General features: G+C 46.1%; 1 protein-coding gene and 1 long non-coding RNA gene across 2 annotated transcripts in view; one reads left to right on the top strand and one right to left on the bottom strand.

Annotated features, from left to right (window-relative positions):
• Positions 1-5,947: 5,947 nt before the first annotated feature.
• Positions 5,948-19,523, bottom strand: LOC143959920 (uncharacterized). Its single transcript, XR_013270241.1, has 4 exons — positions 19,386-19,523; positions 6,422-6,534; positions 6,237-6,345; positions 5,948-6,061 (listed from the first exon to the last, which is right to left on the bottom strand). It is a non-coding gene; the product is annotated as an uncharacterized LOC143959920 (long non-coding RNA).
• Positions 19,524-19,548: 25 nt separating this feature from the next.
• Positions 19,549-21,768, top strand: part of INPP5E (inositol polyphosphate-5-phosphatase E) — a 37,126-nt gene continuing 34,906 nt past the window's right edge. Inside the window, exons 1-2 of the mRNA XM_077468217.1 lie at positions 19,549-20,342; positions 21,224-21,347. Of these exons, the coding sequence (XP_077324343.1) occupies positions 19,549-20,342; positions 21,224-21,347 (918 nt within the window). The remainder of the gene's footprint in view (positions 20,343-21,223; positions 21,348-21,768) is intronic.

The following is a 21,768-nucleotide window of genomic DNA, read 5'->3' as shown; positions in this document are numbered from 1 at the left end:
AAGCCGAACGCCTGAAGCTCAAACAAGTTCCGGACCCTCTTTTGTCGTGCGAATCGGGCTGATTTGGGCGTTTTTTCTTCTTTTAACATTGGTGACCTTTTGCCCTGCACAAAATCGCGGCAAATCGTGGTAAACGCCGCAAAAAAACGCTTGAAAACGCTACGCTCAGGTGTGAATGCAGCCTAAGTCTTTAAATGGTTAAACTGAGAACTCTACACACTGAGTTGAGTTCATTCAGAAGTGTAAACATTGCATCTTTTTGATCTTTTCTTGGCAGAGCCCAGAGAGGAGACAAGTTGCTTCACTCAAGTCTCAGGCAACTTGCACTGACTTCTATTACTGAAGTCATTTGCAAGTCGCGCTGAATATGTCATCGGCCTATTTTAACAGCACAATCGGCCGATGCCGATTCATTAAAAAAAACGCCAAATATCGGCCGATATATCGGTCGACCTCTACACTCTTCACATAAGATCTTCAGTCAACGCAAAACAATTGGAGACAATCTGTGAAGATGGAAATATACCATTGCTGATCTATTGCGAAGTCCCAACTCTAAGCACGTATGTTATGTTTTTTTAAAGAGCAGGGCAGAGTTGGAGCTTTTGCCAGTTTTGATGCGATCTTTAGTCCTTGGGTTTTCCTCACTTTCTGTCTGGACAGGCACCGATTTGCAAATTTCTGAAATTGGCACAGGGACACAATTTTATTAGAGGGGGATAAGGAATAAGAACGTCTGATATTCATATTGCTATTTGTGCCTTTTTTATATTGCAGTGTTGATGTCACCCCATTTCCCTAGTGTCTAGGGCAGAGACATGAAATGAGAATATCTGCCCAATACCATCAGACAAATGGAAACGTGGAAATTCAACTTATCCACAGCTTAAAAATAATTGATTGGAGTTAGGCTTTTACTGTTCTAGCATCGGGCAAAGGATACTTTTCTCCACATGTACTGTACATGGAAACTCCTGCTTTTCATTCTGTAAATGCTAGCTGGCTTGTTGATCCACTGGATTCAGTACTCTTCTTTAGTGCACATTATAGGACACAGATCATCTTCGTGATCTTGACAATGAATTATAATGCCACATTCAAATGATTGGATGCTGTCCATGGCCCCTCCCAGCTAGGCAACACCTTAGATCAGGGGTGCCCAACCTTTTGAAGAGCGAGGGCCACTTAAAGTGGAGGGCCACCATGGAAAAAAAAATTAGAAAAAAAATGAAGAAATTTTTTTTTTTAACTTACCAGAAATGCCTGTTGCTAGGCACATCATCCTAATCTGCCTCTTCCTCCTCCCGCGGAGATCTTCTTTCTTCTCTCCTCCGTGCAGCGTCTTCTGGGTAATGGGTCGCTCTGTGTTCTGGGAACTGTGTGTCCCAGAACACAGCACGTCCCATTCACAAAGCGCTGCATGACATGCGCATGCACAGTAGGAAACGGGCAATGAAGCCGCAAGGCTCCACTGCCTGTTTCCCTTAGAATGGCGGCGTCGGGAGCCGAGGGACGGATCGGCCTCAGGCGGCCGACATCGCGGGCGCCCTGGACAGGTAAGTGCTTATTAAAAGTCAGCAGCTACAGTGTTTGCAGCTGCTGACTTTTTTTAATTTTTATATATTTTTTTTAAACCGGCCCTCCTCTAAGTGAATTGGTAACTGGTCGCGGGCCACAATGAGCGGAGTGGGAGGATGACAGGTCTGTGTCCACAGACACAGCCCACTCTACTCTATGGGCCCTCTGATCCAATCCGATTCGCCCAGACAGAAGGGGCAGATCCCTTTCAGTTTTTTTTTTTTTTTTTTTTTTAAAGTTAGGCGGGTGTAAACAGACACAAGTATGTTTACATCTGCTGCTCCATCGAGGTGAATAGTAAGTCCAATTGGGTCGGACCAATCATGTGAAAGGGGCCTAAGGCTGCTTTCACACTGATGCGCTGTGATTTGCCCAAAGCGTGGGTGCAGCGCAGTGAACCTGTGGATTTTCTGCGGGTTAGCTGCACTTTGCCATAAACTTCTATTATATTCTGCAGGTGGGGCACACTTTCTAAAGGCGCAACAAACCCACAGGTAATAACAGAAGTCTATGGCTCAATGCAGGTAACCCGCAGCTGCACTGCACCTGCGGATCAGTTTGAAAGCAGCCGAGTAACCACTGCAAAACAGATATATCCATATATACTGTGAATTTAGTAGTAAACTTACCTTTAATAACCGTCTTCCATTCTGGTATTGCTGGCTGTTGCTGTCCCAGGTGGAGTGTATTTGGTATCACTCCGCCTGTGACAGGAGCGGGCACCATACAGGAAACATTGGCTTATGGGGCTCTGCTCCGCAGCCATTTGCTTCTGCTACCAGTGGCTTCATTCACAAAACTGCTGCTTTGGGATGGCTGGTCGGCAACCTGTGATCTGGGCTTGCCAACCTTCCATCTTGGAGCAGGAGGTCGAGGGCCACATCACAGGGCTCCGCAGGCCACATGTGGCCTCCGGCCCACTGGTTGGGCACCCCTGCCTTTGATGATTATGTATGTGCAGTCTGTGCATGAAAAGAGCTAGCTTCTCAAAATTCCACATGGGTTTAGGAGACTGGCTCTTCCAGATCCATCAGCTACAGGTTACATGGGGATGGCGTGTAAAATTTGCTGGTCGACGCTGGCCCTTGTAGATCTGTAGGTTGCCATACAGGTCTAGGGCAGTGATTCCCAGCTGGGGAATTGGGTCCCTGAAGGCCCTTAGTGGCAGAGCCTGCAGTGATGGGTAAAGATTGGACCCCCAGTGTCCTGGAAAAAAAAAAATCCCTTCTCTTAACCCCCCCATTGCTCTGGAGTCTGTACCAACCCTGGCTGAGCAAAGGCAATGACCATGTCTGAATTTGTATTTCTTAATTATGTGTGTGCTTTGTTATCTTGCATGTACTCTTTGTCTGCTCTGAGTGCTGCTTGGGAACAGTTGGGGAATGCTAAATGCAGTGGGTGGAGAATTCTCCACCTCTACATTCACGATCAGTCAGCAAAGGTTGCTTGCCCATATTCAGTACAGCCTGTGGCATCACAATTTGAGGCAGGTCACACTGTCGGTGACCATCTTGACCACAGTTAGGTCTTCTATTGGAACTACAGGTTGCAGCAGAATGCACCACTTTTGTGGAATTGGAGGGCAGAGCAGTTCCTATTGTGGGAATACGGGTCACAGTAACCAGGTAACTCCTTGGTCCAGCAAGTATTAAAGGGGCCATATAACATGGTGCATGGGGATCGCACCACCCATGTGAGAGATCAACCCGGCATCAGCATGAGAGCAATAATTCTAGCGCCAGGCCTCCTCTTTAAAGTGTAACTTTAGGGTAGTACGCACAAATGGGTGAACAGGCAGGATTTTTAATGCAGAAGAGACATGCTTTATCGCTGCTGCAATTATTTACAGTTCAGTAAAAAAAAAAAAAAATGTGCAAACTGCAACATGCCAAAATGTCCCAAGAGCTACTTTGCCATGTGTAACGCAGCGCATTAAAATAAAAAAAATAAAAAAAGTGTGAATGGGGCCTGAATGTGAAATTGGTGTGCTTTCACAAGATGAGGCGGCTCCATTGACATCTGTGTACCTCCAAATGCATGGCACACTGCACTGAAAACGTGCTTTACTGTGCATTTTAGAAATGTGCTGCAAATGTGCATCATGCTTGCTCTTAAATGTTAATGGCACCCCATGTGCGTGTAGCAGGCATGCAATTGCCATGCAGCAAATGTGCTGCAAATGCACGAAAAAGCACAATAACAAAAATGCACTCCGTTCAAAAAAAAAAAAGTTCTGGAGCTTCTTTTGTGTATTTGTCCCCCGTAGGGCAGCCCATTCAAGTGAATTACTGATTGGAGAGGTCTCAAAAAACCTTCCTGCTATGTGGAGATGTGAATGGGGCTTGACGGCCCCTGAGTGTCTCTCCATCCACTCCCTCCTCCCTACATGTATATACACCCTGTTCCAAATCATTATGCCAATTATATTTTTCTCATTTACCTAAATAATTGCTGTAAACAGTCGGCATAATTCTCATGTTATCAACTATTAAGAGAACAATTCAAACTTTATTGAACAAACCTATAAAACAAACAAAATAAAAAAACTTACAATGCACTGTTCCAAGTTATTACACACAGTAAGTTTCAATACACTTTATAGGTTGTAAAGAACTGAAAAATTTTAATTTGTTGTGTTTGCAGCATACTTACTGAAATCAAAAGCTAATTTCAATCAAACTTTGAACAACATTTTACATTTTTAAACATTTTAATAGGTCATTTTACAGTTTAACATAGGATCCCTTGTTTGATAGCAGCTTCACAAGTCTTGCATCCATTGAACTTGTGCGTTTTTGGACAGTTTCTGCTTGAATTTGTTTGCAAGATGTTGCTTGAGGATGCTTCAAAGGTTCTCAATAGGATTGAGGTCAGGGGAGGATGGAGGCCACACCATGACTTTCTCTCATTTTATCCCCCATAGCAGCCATTGATGCAGAGGTATTCTTTGTAGCATGAGATGGTGCATTGTCATGCATGAAGATGATTTTATTACGGAAAGCATAGTTCTTCTTTCTGTACCAGGGAAGGAAGTGGTCAGTCAGGAGCGCCACATACTTTACAGAGGTCATCGTTACACCTTCTGGGACCCTAAAGGGACCAACCAGCTCTCTTCCCATGATTCCGGCCCAAAACATGACTCTGCCTTGCTGACATCGCAGCCTTGTTGGAAAAGGGTGGCTGTCTGCCAAGCAGCCACTGTTCTACCCATCTGGAGCATCCAGGGTTGCACGGAAAAGGACTGTTTGAAAATTAGTCTTAATGTATTTCTCTTATATTCACCGTCTGACACAGCTTCTAATCTTTAGACCATTGGGTTGTTATGCCACCTTCAGGAGAAGACTAGGCATTACATGTTAACATGTGATAATAAAACTAGAACTTTCTAGTTCTGCCCAAGGGGCCCCTCAGCATGCTACTGCAGCCTCAGTTTTATCTTGCCTAGTAAAGGAGAAGGACCAGGTATTGAGCAGATATTTTAATTCCGATTACGACTGGAGAGATATGAGCAGGGCTGTCACCTGGGTTAACATTTAAAGAGGAAGTAAACCCTGATGGCATGCACTGTAGATAGCGGTGCCTGTCTTCGGGCAAATATCTCCTAAACCGTATAGGTTTAGCAGATATTTCTTGGACCTACAGGTAAGCCTTTAAAGCGGGAGTCTGCCGTTTTTTTTTTGGTTTTTTTGTTTTGTTTTTTTTAAAAGCCAGCAGCTACAAATACTGCAGCTGCTGACTTTTAAAATAAGGACACTTACCTGCCCAGCGCACCCGCGATGTCGGCACCCGAAGCCGATCTCTTGATCGTCTCTCGGGTGCTGCCGCTGCCATCTTGGGTATGGGAATCAGGAAGTGGAGCCTTGCGGCATCATTTCCCGGTTCCCTACTGCGCATGCGCGAGTCGCGCTGCGCAAGAAGGATGGTCCCCGCTGTCTCTGGGATCCGTGCGTTTCCCAGCAGACAGCGGGGGACCTTCGGAAAGGGGCGTAGATTCTGCAGAATCTACGCCAGAAGTGGGTGCAGATACCTGTACTGTACAGGTACCTGCACCCCCCTCCCCCCTGAAAGGTGCCAATTGTGACGCCGGAGGGGGGGAGGGTTCCAATGAGCGGAAGGTCCACTTTAGGGTGGACCTCCGCTTTAATCTAGGCTTACCTGTAGGTCAAAGTGTGTTGTAAGGGTTTACAACCACTTTAAATCCCGTAGGGTACAAAATCCTCCTGATGGTGAGTTAACATATGCCCATTATCAAGGAATCCCTGATACCCCAGCTGGGTATCTCCTCCACAAACTTCTCCCTTATGCTATAACAAATGCTGAACGTGATTACAGGCAAAATCCCCCTAATAACCAGACAGAATCAGTAAGGTGAAATAAACTTTTTTTTTTATTTTACAAACAAATTTACAAACAAATTAAACACCGGAAAATAAACTTGATTATAAAATCACAAACATTGGCCAACCCCAGCAAGATTGAACATCTATAAGAAAAAAAAAAAAAAACACACAATTACAGTACAACATGTTAAAATGTCAGGCAATCAGTATTTTATAATAAACACATCTTCAGCGCTGTGATTGAATCTTTGTTAATTTTTGCATATGAAAACACTTTTTGACTAACAAAGGCTTAATGCAGTTAGTGATAGGACTGACCTTTATACTGGAGTAGGGTGCATACTATTTGGAGTCGCGCCTCCATTATGGCTTCTGCTGAGGTCTTGACATTGTCGATTGTTCTAGTTTGTAGGAACTCCTTTGCAAACTGCAAAACATTTAACAACTGCCATGGCATTTAACATTTATTGACTGAAAGAATGGGGGGAAAACAAAAAAATTACCATCAAAATTAGAACTCCGTTACTACTGCTGTCCTGCTGGTTCCTTAGCTTTAAAATTGCAGCTTTCCATTGGACTCCCTTTATCTTTAGCAGTGTTCTTCCGCAGGAACAAGCTAGTTTAAGAAACAAAATAAAAATGCACAAAAATCTTTTCATTGAAACTTGTGCACATATGTTTTTTTTTTTTTTTAACCACTTCCCACCCGGCCAATGCATATATACGGCCGGGTGGGAGCCGTCTACTCCTGATAGGACGTTCAGGATCGCGCACGAGCGTGCCCGCGCAGCGGCGCGATCCCGATGTCACCCGGACACGGCACATCTCAGATCGGCAGGAGGGCTCTGTGATTGGCCCTCCTGATCACATGACGGCCGTGTCCAATCACGGCCGTCATGTGATGTAAACAAACAGCCAGTTGCTAGGCAATCAGCGCCTCCTCTCCTCACATGGAAGTCATCGCTGAGGAGAGGAGAGCAGATCGCTGCAGCCGGCTGATGATCAGTGAGTATGAGCTGTTTTTTTTTTTTTTTTTTTTTACAGCTTTTTACTCACTGATTATCAGTCTAGTGTCAACACACAACACACCACACAGTATAAACACAGTCCCCACATATGTCCCCAAAACACACATGTCCCCAAATAATAAAAACACATGTCCCCCACATATGTCCCACTAAAATCACATGTCCCAATGATTATCTGCACACATATGTATGTGATCACCTGCACACATATGTACATGATCATTTGCGTACATATGTCCCTGATCACACAAACCAATTATTATACACTTAACGGAATTTTTTTTTTTACCAAAAACATGTAGCAGAATACATTTTGGCTTAAATTTATGACAAAATTTGATTTTATTGGATTTCTTTTCAAATAGAAAAAAGAAAATATAGTTTTTTTTTTTTTCCACATTTCCGCTTTTTTTGCGCTTATATCGCAAAAAATAAAAAACGGAGTCGTGAATAAATAACACCAAAATAAAGCTCTATTTGTGCGAACAAAATGATAACAATTTCATTTGGGTACACTGTAGCATGACCGCGCAATTGTCACTGAAAGCGCTAGAGCGATGAAAGCTGAAAATTGGGCTGGGAAGGAAGGGGGGTGAAAGTGCCCTGTATTGTAGTGGTTAACCACTTGGGATCCGCGCTATTGCCAAATGACGGCATTAGCGCGGATCTACTTTTCCGGGACTATGTCTATTGACGTCGTCCCGTGCACGAGCGGCCTGCGCGCCCCCTGATCACCGATCCGTGGAAGGGGTCCCGACCCCTTATCACGTGATCAGCTGTCAGCCAATGACAGCTGATCATGTGATAGAACGGAGCCGGTAATCGGCTATTATTCCTCCTCGCGCTGATAGCGCGAGGAGAAAAAAAAAAGCCGATCACCGGCGGCCGTGATCGGGACATCAGTCCCGATCACGGCCAGCAATACAAGCCACCACCTGCCCCCTGCCAGTGCCCACCTGCCCGCTGAAGTGCCATCCTGAATAAAAGTAAGTGCCCGCCCACAGTGCCGCCCATCAGTGCCCAGCAGTGCCACCTATCAGTGCCACCTATCCGTGCCCATCAGTCCCATCTATCAGTGGTACCTATCAGTGCCCATCCGTGCCACTTATCCGTGCCATCTTATCTGTGCCCATCTTTGCCCATCAGTGCCGCCTTATCTGTGCCTATTAGTGCCGCCTTAACTATGCCTATCAGTGCCCACCAATGCAGCCTATCAGTGCCCACCAATGCAGCCCATCAGTGCCCACCAATGCAGCCCATCAGTGCCCACCAATGCAGCCATCAGTGCCGCCTAATCAGCGCACTTCAATGAAGGAGAAAAATGACCCGTTTGCAAAATTTTATAACAAACTATTAAAACATGATTTTTTTTTTTTTTTTTTTTTTGCATCTTTTTTTGTTTGTTTAGCAAAAAATAAAACTCAGAGCTGTAACTAAATACCACCAAAAGAAAGCTCTATTTGTGGGAAAAAAATGATAAAAATTTCATTTGGGTACAGTGTTGTATGACCGCGCAATTGTCATTCAAAGTGCATCAGCGCTGAAAGCTGAAAATTGGTCTAGGACTGAGGGGGGTTTAAGTGCCCCGTATTGAAGTGGTTAAACAACTTTTTCAAGAGGCACACTTACCTCCAGTTTTTTGTGCAAAAAAAAAAAAAGAGAATGAGGGAGTATGGTCCAAGAAACCTACACGGTTTAGGAGATATTTGCCTAAAGACAGGCACCGCTGTCTACGGCGCACTGAGCGCGCCGCAGTTAACGCCGATATGCCGCGACTGGCGGCTCCCGTGCGCATGCGCGGGAGTGACGTCATCGTGGCTCCGACAAATGACAGCGCCGGAGCAGCGAGATCCACTGAGAAGATGGAGGCTCCGGACTACAGGGGACAGCGGTGACTTCACTGGCTCCTGTGTCAGGTAAGTGACACATAATGGACTACTATGCGATGCGATGCGATGCATAGTAGTCCATTATGCTTTTACCTTTGCAGGAAATCATAAAGAATAGTAAACCCATCAGGATTTACTTCCTCTTTAAGCTTCATACACACAATATGAAAATTGGATGAAAAATACTTTTGAAGTGTTCGTGCATATGAGCGTATCATTTTTTTATTTATTTTTTGGTGGGGGAGTGGATCTTGGGTGGGAGTTCGCACACTTTTTTCCCCCCAGGACTTGACCCCTGTGTATGAGGCCTTATACAGTGATTGCTGACTAGAAGAGGCCAGGAAATGAGGATACACCTAGTTCTGCAGTATCCGGGGTGGTCGCTGGGCTGAGCGAATACACAGAGGCGGTGATGCTACAAAACGAATAGTTCTGCAGCACTGTCCTCTGGCCGCTGGGTGCCGCTGTGGGGAGAGCGTACATCGGGGTAATGATATTGGCTTTGCAGTACGGTCCTGCGGTCAGTGGGTGCCGCTATGCGCTGATATTATACAGAGACAGAGATGATACATAGAGCTGCAGGGTAGTCCTCTGGCCACTAGGTGCCGCTATGAGCGACGTGCTTAGCTGCCTCCCCGTCTCCATGATGCCGCATTGTCAGACCAAACTCTGGGGCTCTATGGTACTCGTTCCTGCAGCATCCCGGAGCCGCAGTTGAGGTAGGTAAGCCGGGCAGTGCACGTATGGGCCCCCCTCCCCCCCCCCCATTCCTTTCCAAGACATCACTAGTCCTGCTGAGGCCGCACACGGCGGCAGTGTGAAGATTTGTCCCCGGATATCAATGATAGGAATTGGAAGTGTCCCCTGAAATCTAGTAATGTTATTGTCCTTCGCAATGAATGTGAAGCTGTAACTAAAACCAGAAGTTTTCCTTCAGTGTTGGGTAGTCCGGGGAATGGACTTACCTGTAGAGTGTTTTGTTTGTTGCTGTCTTGTGTCCCATTTGGGGTTTTTTCCCCTTCACTTCCTGTCCCCAGAGACCCAACAGGAAATGAGAGGAAATCTCTCTTAGCTGTCACTGGAACCGGTGTCCCCGTTGGCAGATTTCCTCTTCAATCCTGTTTTTGTGACAACTTACAAATGTAGGATTTCCTATCAGTTTCTGTGCTGCTGAAAAGTGTCACCAGGAGGGAGAAGAGAGGACGAGTCCTCCCGACAGGGCCTGAGTCAGTAAAAACAACCCAACCCGAAGGGGCCTGAGTCAGTAAAAACAACCCGACCCCAAAGGGCTCTCAGTAAAAACAACCCGACGGGCTCTCAGGAAGTAATCACAACCCGACCCGAAGGGCTCTCAGTCAGTAAAAACAACCCGACCCTAAGGACTCTCAGTCAGTAAAAACCCCCCTGACGGGCTCTCAGTTAGTAAAAACCCCCCTGACGGGCTCTCAGTCAGTAAAAACACCCCGACGGGCTCTCAGTCAGTAAAAACACCCCGACCCGACGGGCTCTGTCAGTAAAAACAACCCGACGGGCTCTGTCAGTAAAAACAACCCGACGGGCTCTGTCAGTAAAAACAACCCGACGGGCTTTGTCAGTAAAAACAACCCGACCCAAAGGGCTCTCAGTCAGTAAAAACAACCCGACCCAAAGGGCTCTCAGTCAGTAAAAACAACCCGACCCAAAGGGATCTCAGTCAGTAAAAGCAACCCGACCCGAAGGGCTCTCAGTCAGTAAAAGCAACCTGACCCGAAGGGCTCTCAGTCAGTAAAAACAACCCGACCCGAAGGGCTCTCAGTCAGTAAAAACAACCCGACCCGAAGGGCTCTCAGTCAGTAAAAACAACCCGACCCGAAGGGCTCTCAGTCAGTAAAAACAACCCGACCCGAAGGGCTCTCAGTCAGTAAAAACAACCCGACCCCAAGGGCTCTCAGTCAGTAAAAACAACCCGACCCCAAGGGCTCTCAGTCAGTAAAAACAACCCAACCCCAAGGGCTCTCAGGAAGTAATCACACCCTGACGGGCTCTCAGTCAGTAAAAACAACCCAACCCGAAGGGCTCTCAGTCAGTAAAAACAACCCAAAGGGCTCTCAGTCAGTAAAAACAACCCAAAGGGCTCTCAGTCAGTAAAAACAACCCAAAGGGCTCTCAGTCAGTAAAAACAACCCGACGGGCTCTGTCAGTAAAAACAACCCGACCCGAAGGGCTCTCAGTCAGTAAAAAGAACCCGACCCGAAGGGCTCTCAGTCAGTAAAAAGAACCCGACCCGAAGGGCTCTCAGTCAGTAAAAAGAACCCGACCCGAAGGGCTCTCAGTCAGTAAAAAGAACCCGACCCGAAGGGCTCTCAGTCAGTAAAAACAACCCAACCCCAAGGGCTCTCAGTCAGTAAAAACAACCCGACCCCAAGGGCTCTCAGTCAGTAAAAACAACCCGACCCCAAGGGCTCTCAGTCAGTAAAAACAACCCGACCCCAAGGGCTCTCAGTCAGTAAAAACAACGCGACCCGAAGGGCTCTCGGTCAGTAAAAACAACCCGACGGGCTCTGTTAGTAAAAACAACCCGACCCCCCAAGGGCTCTGTCAGTAAAAACAACCTGACCCGAAGGGCTCTCAGACAGTAAAAACAACCCGACCCCCCAAGGGCTCTGTCAGTAAAAACAACCTGACCCGAAGGGCTCTCAGACAGTAAAAACAACCCGACCCGAAGGGCTCTCAGTCAGTAAGAACTACGCCCCTTTTTAACCAATGAAACCGCAAAGCTCCTGATTCACTCCCTGGCTATCCCTCGCCTTGACTACTGCAACTCCCTCCTCATTGGTTCACCTTTAAATAGAATATCCCTCCCCCTTCAGTCCATGATGAATGCTGCTGCCAGACTCATACACCTTACAAACTGCACAGTGTCTGCTACCCCTCTCTGCCAATCCCCCCCATTGGTTGCCACTTGCCCAATGAATTAAATTCAAAATACTAACACTTACTTACAAAGCCATCCACAACTCTGCCCCCAGCTACATCACTAGCCTAGTCTCCAAATACCAACCTAATTGCCCACTTCGTTCCTCCTTAAGACCTCCTGCTCTCTAGCTCCCTCATCACCTCCTTCCATATCCGCCTCCAGGACTTCTCCCGAGCCTCGCACATCCTCTGGAACTCACTACCCCAATCTGTCTCCAAATTTATCCACTTTCAGGTGATCCCTGAAAACTTTCCTCTTCAGAGAAGCAGATCCTGCCTCCATCTAACAACTTCACTATTCTCTCCATTAGCTCATCCCCCACAGCTATTAACCTTTTGTATAACTTGACCCTCCCTCCTAGATTGTAAGCTCTAACGAGCAGGGCCCTCTCATTCCCCTTGTCTTGAATTGTATTGTATTGTAATGTCTACCCTAATGTTGTAAAGCGCTGCGTAAACTGTCGGCACTATATAAATCCTGTATAATAATAATAAAAACAACCCGACCCGAAGGGCTCTCAGTCAGTAAAAACAACCCTACGGGCTCTCAGGAAGTAATCACAACCCGACCCGAAGGGCTCTGTCAGTAAAAACAACCCGACCCAAAGGGCTCTCGAGAAGTAATCACACCCTGACGGGCTCTCAGTCAGTAAAAACAACCCGACCCAAAGGGCTCTCAGGAAGTAATCACACCCTGACGGGCTCTCAGTCAGTAAAAACAACCCGAAGGGCTCTCAGTCAGTAAAAACACCCCAACGGGCTCTCAGTCAGTAAAAACAACCCGAAGGGCTCTCAGTCAGTAAAAACACCCCAACGGGCTCTCAGTCAGTAAAAACAACCCGACCCGACGGGCTCTGTCAGTAAAAACAACCCGACCCGAAGGGCTCTCAGTCAGTAAAAACAAACCGACCCCAAGGGCTCTCAGTCAGTAAAAACAACCCGAAGGGCTCTCAGTCAGTAAAAACAACCCGACTGGCTCTGTCAGTAAAAACAACCCGACGGGCTCTCAGTCAGTAAAAACAACCAGACCCAAAGGGCTCTCAGGAAGTAATCACACCCTGACGGGCTCTCAGTCAGTAAAAACAACCCAACCCCAAGGGCTCTCAGTCAGTAAAAACAACCCGAAGGGCTCTCAGTCAGTAAAAACAACCCGACGGGCTCTCAGTCAGTAAAAACAACCCGACGGGCTCTCAGTCAGTAAAAACAACCCGACGGGCTCTCAGTCAGTAAAAACAACCCGACGGGCTCTCAGTCAGTAAAAACAACCCGACGGGCTCTCAGTCAGTAAAAACAACCCGACGGGCTCTCAGTCAGTAAAAACAACCCGACCGGCTCTGTCAGTAAAAACAACCCGACCCGAAGGGCTCTGAATCATTAAAAACAACCCAACCCGAAGGGCTCTGTCAGTAAAAACAACCCGACCCGAAGGGCTCTCAGTCAGTAAAAACAACCCGACCCGAAGGGCTCTCAGTCAGTAAAAACAACCCGACCCGAAGGGCTCTCAGTCACTAAAAACAACCCGACCCGAAGGGCTCTGAGTCATTAAAAACAACCCAACCCAAAGGGCTCTGTCAGTAAAAACAACCTGACCCGAAGGGCTCTCAGTCAGTAAAAACAACCCGACCCGAAGGGCTCTCAGTCAGTAAAAACAACCCGACCCGAAGGGCTCTCAGTCAATAAAAACAACCCGACCCCAAGGGCTCTCAGTCAATAAAAACAACCCGACCCCAAGGGCTCTCAGTCAATAAAAACAACCCGACCCCAAGGGCTCTCAGTCAGTAAAAACACCCCGACCCGAAGAGCCTTGTGGCTGCGCTTCACGATTGGGCCGCAGGCTTCTGGGGCTTATATTGTGTCCCAGAAGGCTGTGGGGGAATGAGGGGGCTGAGCTTCCTGTAATGATTTCTGACTGGAAGTGGGGGAGTGGATATCTGTCAAAATCAGGTACCTCCCCCCCCCAACACAAAAAAAAAAAAACACCTGAAAAGCTCAAGAAAAATGCTTCCCTTAAAAATCAATCAATGAATGTGTTCACACTGGGGCGGTGCTCTTCTGTTTTCCAAAAAAATCCATATTTGGCGCATGTTTGGGGAGCAAAAAAAAAGCGGCAAAAACGCACCTTCCCATTGAAAGCAATGGAAAACATGGTAGATTCGCAGCAAAAACGCACCCTGCATTTTTGATGCAGTTTTTGGGTTACATGTCACTTCAACCCCCGGATGAATTTACCCCCTTCCTGACCAGAGCACTCTTTTGCGATTCGGCCCTGCGGCGCTTTGACTGACAACTGTCAGGATCGGTCAGGTTTTTTAAAGCTTCCAGAGAGGCAGGTTATACAGCACAAGCACTGTGCTGTTTAACCTGCTATAATGGAACAGGATCTCTATTATTTATTATTATTATTATTATTATTATTTTTTTTTTTATTGGTTACAAACCCTTTTTAACGCAGTGTTCTTCGGAGATGGTTTTTATACACTCTGTAAATGGTGCGTCTCACCGTTCAGGTGAAATGCACCCAGCATAACACATAAACATGTGAGGCGAGTCCAGGAACAGAGGCTGGTTTACGAAGGGTTAATTTTTACTCTTGCATATATTAAAGTAGTTGTAAAGGCAGAAGTTTTTTTAATCATAATGCCTTCTATGCATCAAGATAACAAAAAAAAAACTTCTGTTTGTAGCAGCCTCCCCAGCACCCCCCTAACTACTTACCTGAGCCCCAATTCTCTCCAGAGATGTCCACGAATGTCTAAGCCGGTGATGGCGAACCTTGGCACCCCAGATGTTTTGGAACTACATTTCCCATGATGCTCAACTACACTGCAGAGTGGATGAGCATCATGGGAAATGTAGTTCCAAAACATCTGGGGTGCCAAGGTTCACCATCACTGGTCTAAGCCATCCGGGACACCCCCGTGTGGCTGAGACAAAGCAGCGGCGCCATTGGCTCCCGCAGCTGCCAATCAAAGGGGTCGGGGCTCTGTGTCTGAATGAATTCAGAGCTCTGACTCGGCTCGGGTGCCCCCATAGAGAGCTGCTGGCTGAGGGGGCAACGATAGGAGGGAGGGGCCAGGAGCAGCAAAGAGGGACCTGCGAAGAGAAGGATCCGGGAGGTAAGTATAACAATTTTATTTTATTTTTTTAAACAAGACTTTACAATCACTTTAACATGTGATACCTAGTCAGGTTCAAAGAAGAAAGAAAAGTGAATTTCTCCTTAAATCAAGTACAGCGGGGAAAATAATTATTTGATCCCCTGCAGATTTTGTAAGCTTGCCCATTTACAAACAAATGAAGGTTCTATAATTGTTATCATAGCTTTATTTTAAATGATAGAGACAGAATATCAACCACAAATTCAGAAAAAAAACACATGATACAAATATTATAGAATTGAGTTGCAGTCCAGTGAGTAAAATAAGTATTTGAACCCCTACCAACCAACAAAAATTTTGTCTGTTACAGTATGTGTTCATGTTTTCTTATCTTTATTAGCTGTCCCCTTGTAAGTCTGTGAGAATTTTCTCTGCATAGCCATCCGTTTTTAATTCACTCCCTGATTAGAATTTGGAAGCACCCACCCCAATCCCTAGCAATATATAACTAAGCATCCCTTTTTGAAAGGCACATTTGCAGATGGGGTTCTTTTTCAAAGTGGGGGTATTTCTATAAGTGGGAGCACTTCTGACTGCACAAAGCAAATGAATAAAATACTTTAGAAACAAACCACACATACTACAGGTGACCTTGTTTACACCTTCAGCTCCCCCCCCCCTTTTTAAAATGCACTGTCTACCACTCCTTCTGGCAACTGGGACCTCTATCCTTTACATACTGGGGTATGTAAACTTTTGATCAGGGTAATTTGGGTAGTTTCTGTTGCCATTATGATTTAAAAGAGTAAACGCAGTTGATTGATAATAATAAATGGCTTCAGCCAAACACTAACCATGAGTGAAAGAAACGTTTTTGTGTTCTCATTCATATTCTCTGACAAATGGCCAAGAAATCATCAATTCTGCCAGGGTATGTAAACTTATGAGCGCAACTGTATATACAGTACATATGTGTGACGGAACCGATCGCACACTCTGATTGAGTGCTTCCGTCATATACCACTTCCTCCCAGCCTGAATATAGATATCAGATATTCCAACCGCTCACAAGCACAAAACAAGTTGAGACTGGCTTAGTGCTAACATGGACTGATTTATTAGAACCAAAATGCCAAGTATTTATAATACAGTAGAAGACTAAAACCTAACCTAATTAGCATGAGCTAATTATCTAAATCAACACTCAGACTAGTTGACTGAGGGATAAGACTTTTCGGCTCCTAGCTCACTATCATTTACATTATACAAGACACAGACAGGTGGTTGGAGGTGATGATATTAGCATCTAATGCAGGCCATACACGGTCGAATTTCGAACAAATTTTCTTTTCAAAATCAGAAAATTCGTTTTTTTTTGTGATCCGATGACGCCACCATTGATTTTCGAAATTCGGCCGACCAAGCCTTCAATTTCACCTCATGTTGCTACAGAAAAGAATTTTCTTGGCCGGGAATCTTCTTTTCTCTCCGTAAATTTTCTTTTATCTCCGTACATTTTCTTTTCTTATTACATTTCTCGCACGATTCTCCCATCATTGATTAGAAAATCGTTTTGTTTTTCAAAAAATTTCCAACATGTCCAATTCCTCAAAATTTTATTTCCGCACGAAAATCGGCTGTTGCTGCAGCCCCACTAATGGTGCGAAATTCATACGAAAATTCTTAGATACGATTTTCGAAAGAAAATTATTTCGAATTTCGAACCGTGTATGGCCGGCATAAGAGTTTGTGTCCCAATAGTGTGATTCAGTCTATTGCTAACATGGCATTTACATATCCAGAGTCTGTGTGTCTTGGGGGGGGGGGGGGGGGGGGACACGGACCTGAATCCAAGTAACACCACCTCAGGGGTCCCCAGGCATACAGCTCACAAAGGGCAAATGCGAGGGCCCATAATCGCAAGGCAAGAGGCTCGCATTCAGTCCCCTCCAAGAGCCTCGGTCCCAGCTAGGTCTGTCACAATATATCTATAAATCATTACGAGTAATATCAAATCTAGTTTTGCTAAGAGTTTGTGTCTACTTGTTTAGATAGTGACAGTCAGCATGCCTCCGGGTTGTTTAACAGTATATATCTCTGTTGCTATGTGACACCCTTTATAATTCATGAGAGCCGTAACACAAACTGACACTCGGAGAACAAGCAGGAAACATTGACATGTGCTGTCTACAGGATTTCCATCTGATAATCCTATTATTCAGCATTACACTGCGCCAGGCACACCTCCATCTGTCGCCTACATGCTGCCAGAAAGAAAGTTTGCAATACATTGTCAAGTAATCCAGAGTTCATTCTACATGGAAACGTGAATAGTTTTAGAAAAAAAAAGTTGTTTTTTTGACACTGACACTTAAAGCGGAGGTCCACCCTAAAGTGGACCTTCCGCTCATTGGAATCCTTCCCCCCCTCCAGCACCACAATTGGCACCTTTCAGGGGGGAGGGGGGTGCAGGTATCTGCACCCACTTCCGGCGTAGATTCTGCAGAAAGGTACGCCCCTTTCCGCAAAAGCTACGCCCCTTTCCGAAAGTCCCCCGCTGCCTGCTGGGAAACACACGGATCCCAGGGACAGCGGGGTCCATCCTTATTGCGCAGCGCGACTCGCGCATGCGCAGTAGGGAACCGGAAAATGAAGCAGAAAGGCTCCACTTCCTGATTCCCATACCCAAGATGGCGGCGGCAGCACCCGAGAGACGATCGAGAAATCGGCTTCGGGTGCCGACATCGCGGGCGCGCTGGACAGGTAAGTGTCCTTATTTTAAAAGTCAGCAGCTGCAGTATTTGTAGCTGCTGGCTTTAAAAAAAAAAAAAAAAAAAAAAAAAAACGGCTGAACTCCCAGCGGACTCCTGCTTAAAGTTTTTTTGGATTTTATTCAGCCAACGGGCTCAATGAAAACGATTAGATTCCTCCGTGGAGGAATTCAAACCCCCTTCAGCCCCTTCCTTTTCTGCTGGAAAATTGATTTTTTGGGGTGGGACCTGCTGCTGTCAGAATTCCTTGATCGGCAGCTACTGATTTGAAAAATTTTCAACTTGTTTGTTCGACAGATGATCAAACGATCGACTTGTGAGACTGTATAGTATGGCTGAATTTGCATCGCATCCGGCCCAAACTCGCACAGGACCCTTTTTTTGGTCTGCAGCAGAATCGTATCGCATGGGTGTTCACACCATGCGATCCGATTCCTGTCCGAGTTTGCAGATCGCACTGCGATATGCGAACTGATTTGGAGGTGTCATTAACTTTTAACTGACACTCCCAGCAGTTCGCATAGGGCGGTGTGAACTGCCGCCGGGAGACATGCGATGCGGGAACCCGCAGTGGATTCGCAGTGTTCCCGCATCGCAGCAATGTGAATCCAGACTTATACTGCAGGAGGATAAAGCTGCCGCCCTCTTTCCTAAAATTCCTTTTTTTCTGCAGATAGATGATTCTGCTACATTATAGACAGCTTAGTTGTCTTTACCTTGGCTGATAAAACTTTACTTTGTTTTTTTTTTTAATGGTAAAATACTTTTATAGCTCCTGCCAAGCTCGGGCAATGCTATTTATTTTTATTTTTTGAAAGGGTGATCTGCTAGTTACTGTATATCTATGAATTTAGGCTTTCTTTACAGGAGACAGAGCGTAACATGTTGTCCTTCCTTTTTTTTTTTTTTTTTTTTTTTTATATATTGTCATATTTTTATTCTGTGCTTGGGTTGCAGTGATTCTAAAAGTAAATGTATGCAACATAACATATGCTTCCAGTAGTGAAGCATGCTTAGATTGTTAGTTTATTGGTGGACCATTTCTCCCGGGTCCCTGCTTTAGCAGCAGGTTGTATCTATAGGCACGGGATCCAGAGTATAGGCACGGGATCCAGAGTATAGGCACGGGATCCAGGGTATAGACACGGGATCCAGAGTATAGGCACGGGATCCAGAGTATAGGCACGGGATCCAGAGTATAGGCACGGGATCCAGAGTATAGGCACGGGATCCAGGGTATAGGCACGGGATCCAGAGTATAGGCACGGGATCCAGAGTATAGGCACGGGATCCAGGGTATTGGGACGGGATCCAGGGTATTGGGACGGGATCCAGGGTATTGGGACGGGATCCAGGGTATTGGGACGGGATCCAGGGTATTGGGACGGGATCCAGGGTATTGGGACGGGATCCAGGGTATTGGGACGGGATCCAGGGTATTGGGACGGGATCCAGGGTATAGGGACGGGATCCAGGGTATAGGGACGGGATCCAGGGTATAGGGACGGGATCCAGGGTATAGGGACGGGATCCAGGGTATAGGCACGGGATCCAGGGTATAGGCACGGGATCCAGAGGTGAAAGTGAGCTATAAGCAATAGGCATCATCTGAAAACTGAACTAAATCAGAGATCATAATGAATTATTTTCTCATTTACAGTGCTTAACTTTCTCTCTTCATTCTATCAGATGCAGCTGAATGAACTTTACTGAGGATGAATCTTACCTTCCAATGTTATGTAGAAGCTCTTTCTTTTATCCTTAAGAAAATGGGAACCGGAGTAGCCATCTATTGTCCATTTTGACTACTTCAGTGCTCCGTCATCAGCTGCTTTCGTCAGTTTCTGACAATGGACTGCCATTAGGATTTACATGCAAAAGCCACCATCATGCCCATGAGGATGGAGGTGCAGAATATTTCTGAGCTTTCCAATCAGAGGGTGCCCATTTCAGATGACCAGGAAATCGCTGGGAATTCCGACCTAGAGCAGAGCAAATATGAGGAGATCCGAGAGTGGATTGAGAAGCAAGCGCAGAAGGGATCCGTTTCTAACAAGACACTGGAGGAAGGAAATGGCACTGAAATTACAAATCAAAAAGATTATGTCCTACCAAAGCCACCTGCAAAGCCCAAACTGAGACCTCACAAACTGGAAAGAGCTTTTTCCCTGGATGAGAAAAGCTGGCAAAGGAGATTTAAGACTAGTCAGGGGAGCTTAACAGACCTGCACGAATCTGGGTCATCGTCGGGTTCTCTTCAGGAAGCTGCGGTCACTGGGGATCGGCCAGCCCTCAGATCAGACAGCCTGAATCACGAGCATCCCTCCAGTGGGCAGAATCATTTTGCCCTGGACTCTTCTCTGCTTACCGCCAGCAGAATCGACATGACATCGGCTTCTAAGAAAGTCAAGCCTTCTTCTAAATCTAAACCTCGCCTTGCACATGTGAAGCCTTCACAGACTTTGCCTCAGCTAGAGTTTAACGTTACCTCCAGGGCTCTGAGGACATCTAACAAAATAGATCCAGATTTCATGGATTACAAACAGCGTCAAATTCTCCGGCACAGCAGCAGCCTGAGTGACACGCGGCTTCTCGGCACAGTGTGCGACCACTGCTCCAATGACTCTCTGAGGTCCACCTACAGCCTTCTTACTCCTATACGGTCCAAGGATGTCCGAAACAGGTACAAAATCTTTATGCCCCATCATGTTTGGTCAACCAGGTCCAAGGTTCTTCAATATTGTTAACATAACTGAGAGTTAAAGCAGGACTCTTTTGGTAGTTGGGCAGCCAATATACCGTATTTATCGGCGTATACCACGCACTTTTTTCCCCTTAAAATCAGGGGAAAATCATGGGTGCGTGTTATACGCCGATCCCCCCGCCGATCTGCCCTGCGCTCTGTGGAGTGCCACCGACATTTACCGAGCTGAGCCGAGTGTACTGTGTACTCGGCTCCGCTCTCAGTCACGCCCAGTCCCGCCTCCTAGCCTTTACGTCCCGCCATTGGCCCGGTGTTGTGTCCATCACAGGAGCCAGGACAAGGGGCGGCATGGGGGCGTTACTGCGAGCAGAGACGAGTAGCCGAGTACCCTTGGCTCGGCTCGGTCTATGTCGGCGGCGGGAGGAGCCGAAGATCGCGGCGGTAAATTTAAAACTAACCATACTGCAATTTTGTGGAAGGCTGCAGGGGGACAGTGTAGGGCTGCAGGGGGACAGTGTAGGGCTGCAGGGGGACAGTGGAAGGCTACATTGATGGGCATTTAAAATGTAAGTTTTTTTTCCTTAAACTTCCCTCCTAAACTTGGGGTACGTGTTATACGCCGATAAATACGGTAACTTAAACCTTTTATTCATATTATATTTTTGGATCATGTGAGAGAGGGTTTGATTCTTTCCCATTTCTTTTTCTCAGTTGGGAAGATTTTGCCTGTAGCATGTGCGGAGGTATTAATGTTTTTAAATGCTGTTGCTTTTATTTTACAACTAATCTCCATTGTGTAAAAAAATGAAAAAAAAATAAAAAAAAATGACATGCTCGCATCTCATAAAATGTTTTCACAGAAGTTATCTGGAAGGCAGTCTATTGGCCAGTGGAGCATTGCTAGGAGCAGAGGAACTGGATCGATACTTCCCTGATAGGCGAATGGGAATTTTCATTGCTACCTGGAACATGCAAGGCCGGAAGGTAATAAGCAATGCCCTAGAGGCAGCCATATTGGGTCGCTTTACCAGTCTCCAGCCTATCGGCTCACTAGAAGTCAGTGATGTTATTGTGGTATAGCATGAGGCACAGCATGCCTCATGTCACAGTGATATTATAAGTTGCTAGTGAATTTATAGGCTGTTTTTCACTGAAACATTTTCTAACATGATGAAATGGCTTTCAACGCCATATATGGGTGACAAGTATTTCTTAGGGTGTGTAACTCCTCTAAAATCTTAGTCCTTGTACACACGGTCGGAGATTCCAACGGAATGTGTCCGATCGGATAATCCGACTGTGTGTGGTCTTCATCGGACTGTTTCCCAACTTGTTGGTAAAATTTTACGACAACATGATCCGATCGGACATACTCCGATCATGTGTAGAGAATTTTGATCGGACA

The sequence above is a fragment of the Lithobates pipiens genome, unplaced genomic scaffold, assembly GCF_037356315.1.
Source record: "Lithobates pipiens isolate NorthernLeopardFrog02 unplaced genomic scaffold, aLitPip1_a1.2 Scaffold_11, whole genome shotgun sequence".
In the NCBI taxonomy this organism is placed as follows: Eukaryota; Metazoa; Chordata; class Amphibia; order Anura; family Ranidae; genus Lithobates; species Lithobates pipiens.
The sequence above is the reverse complement of the archived record's forward strand: the minus strand, read 5'-3'. Positions and strand labels throughout refer to the sequence as shown.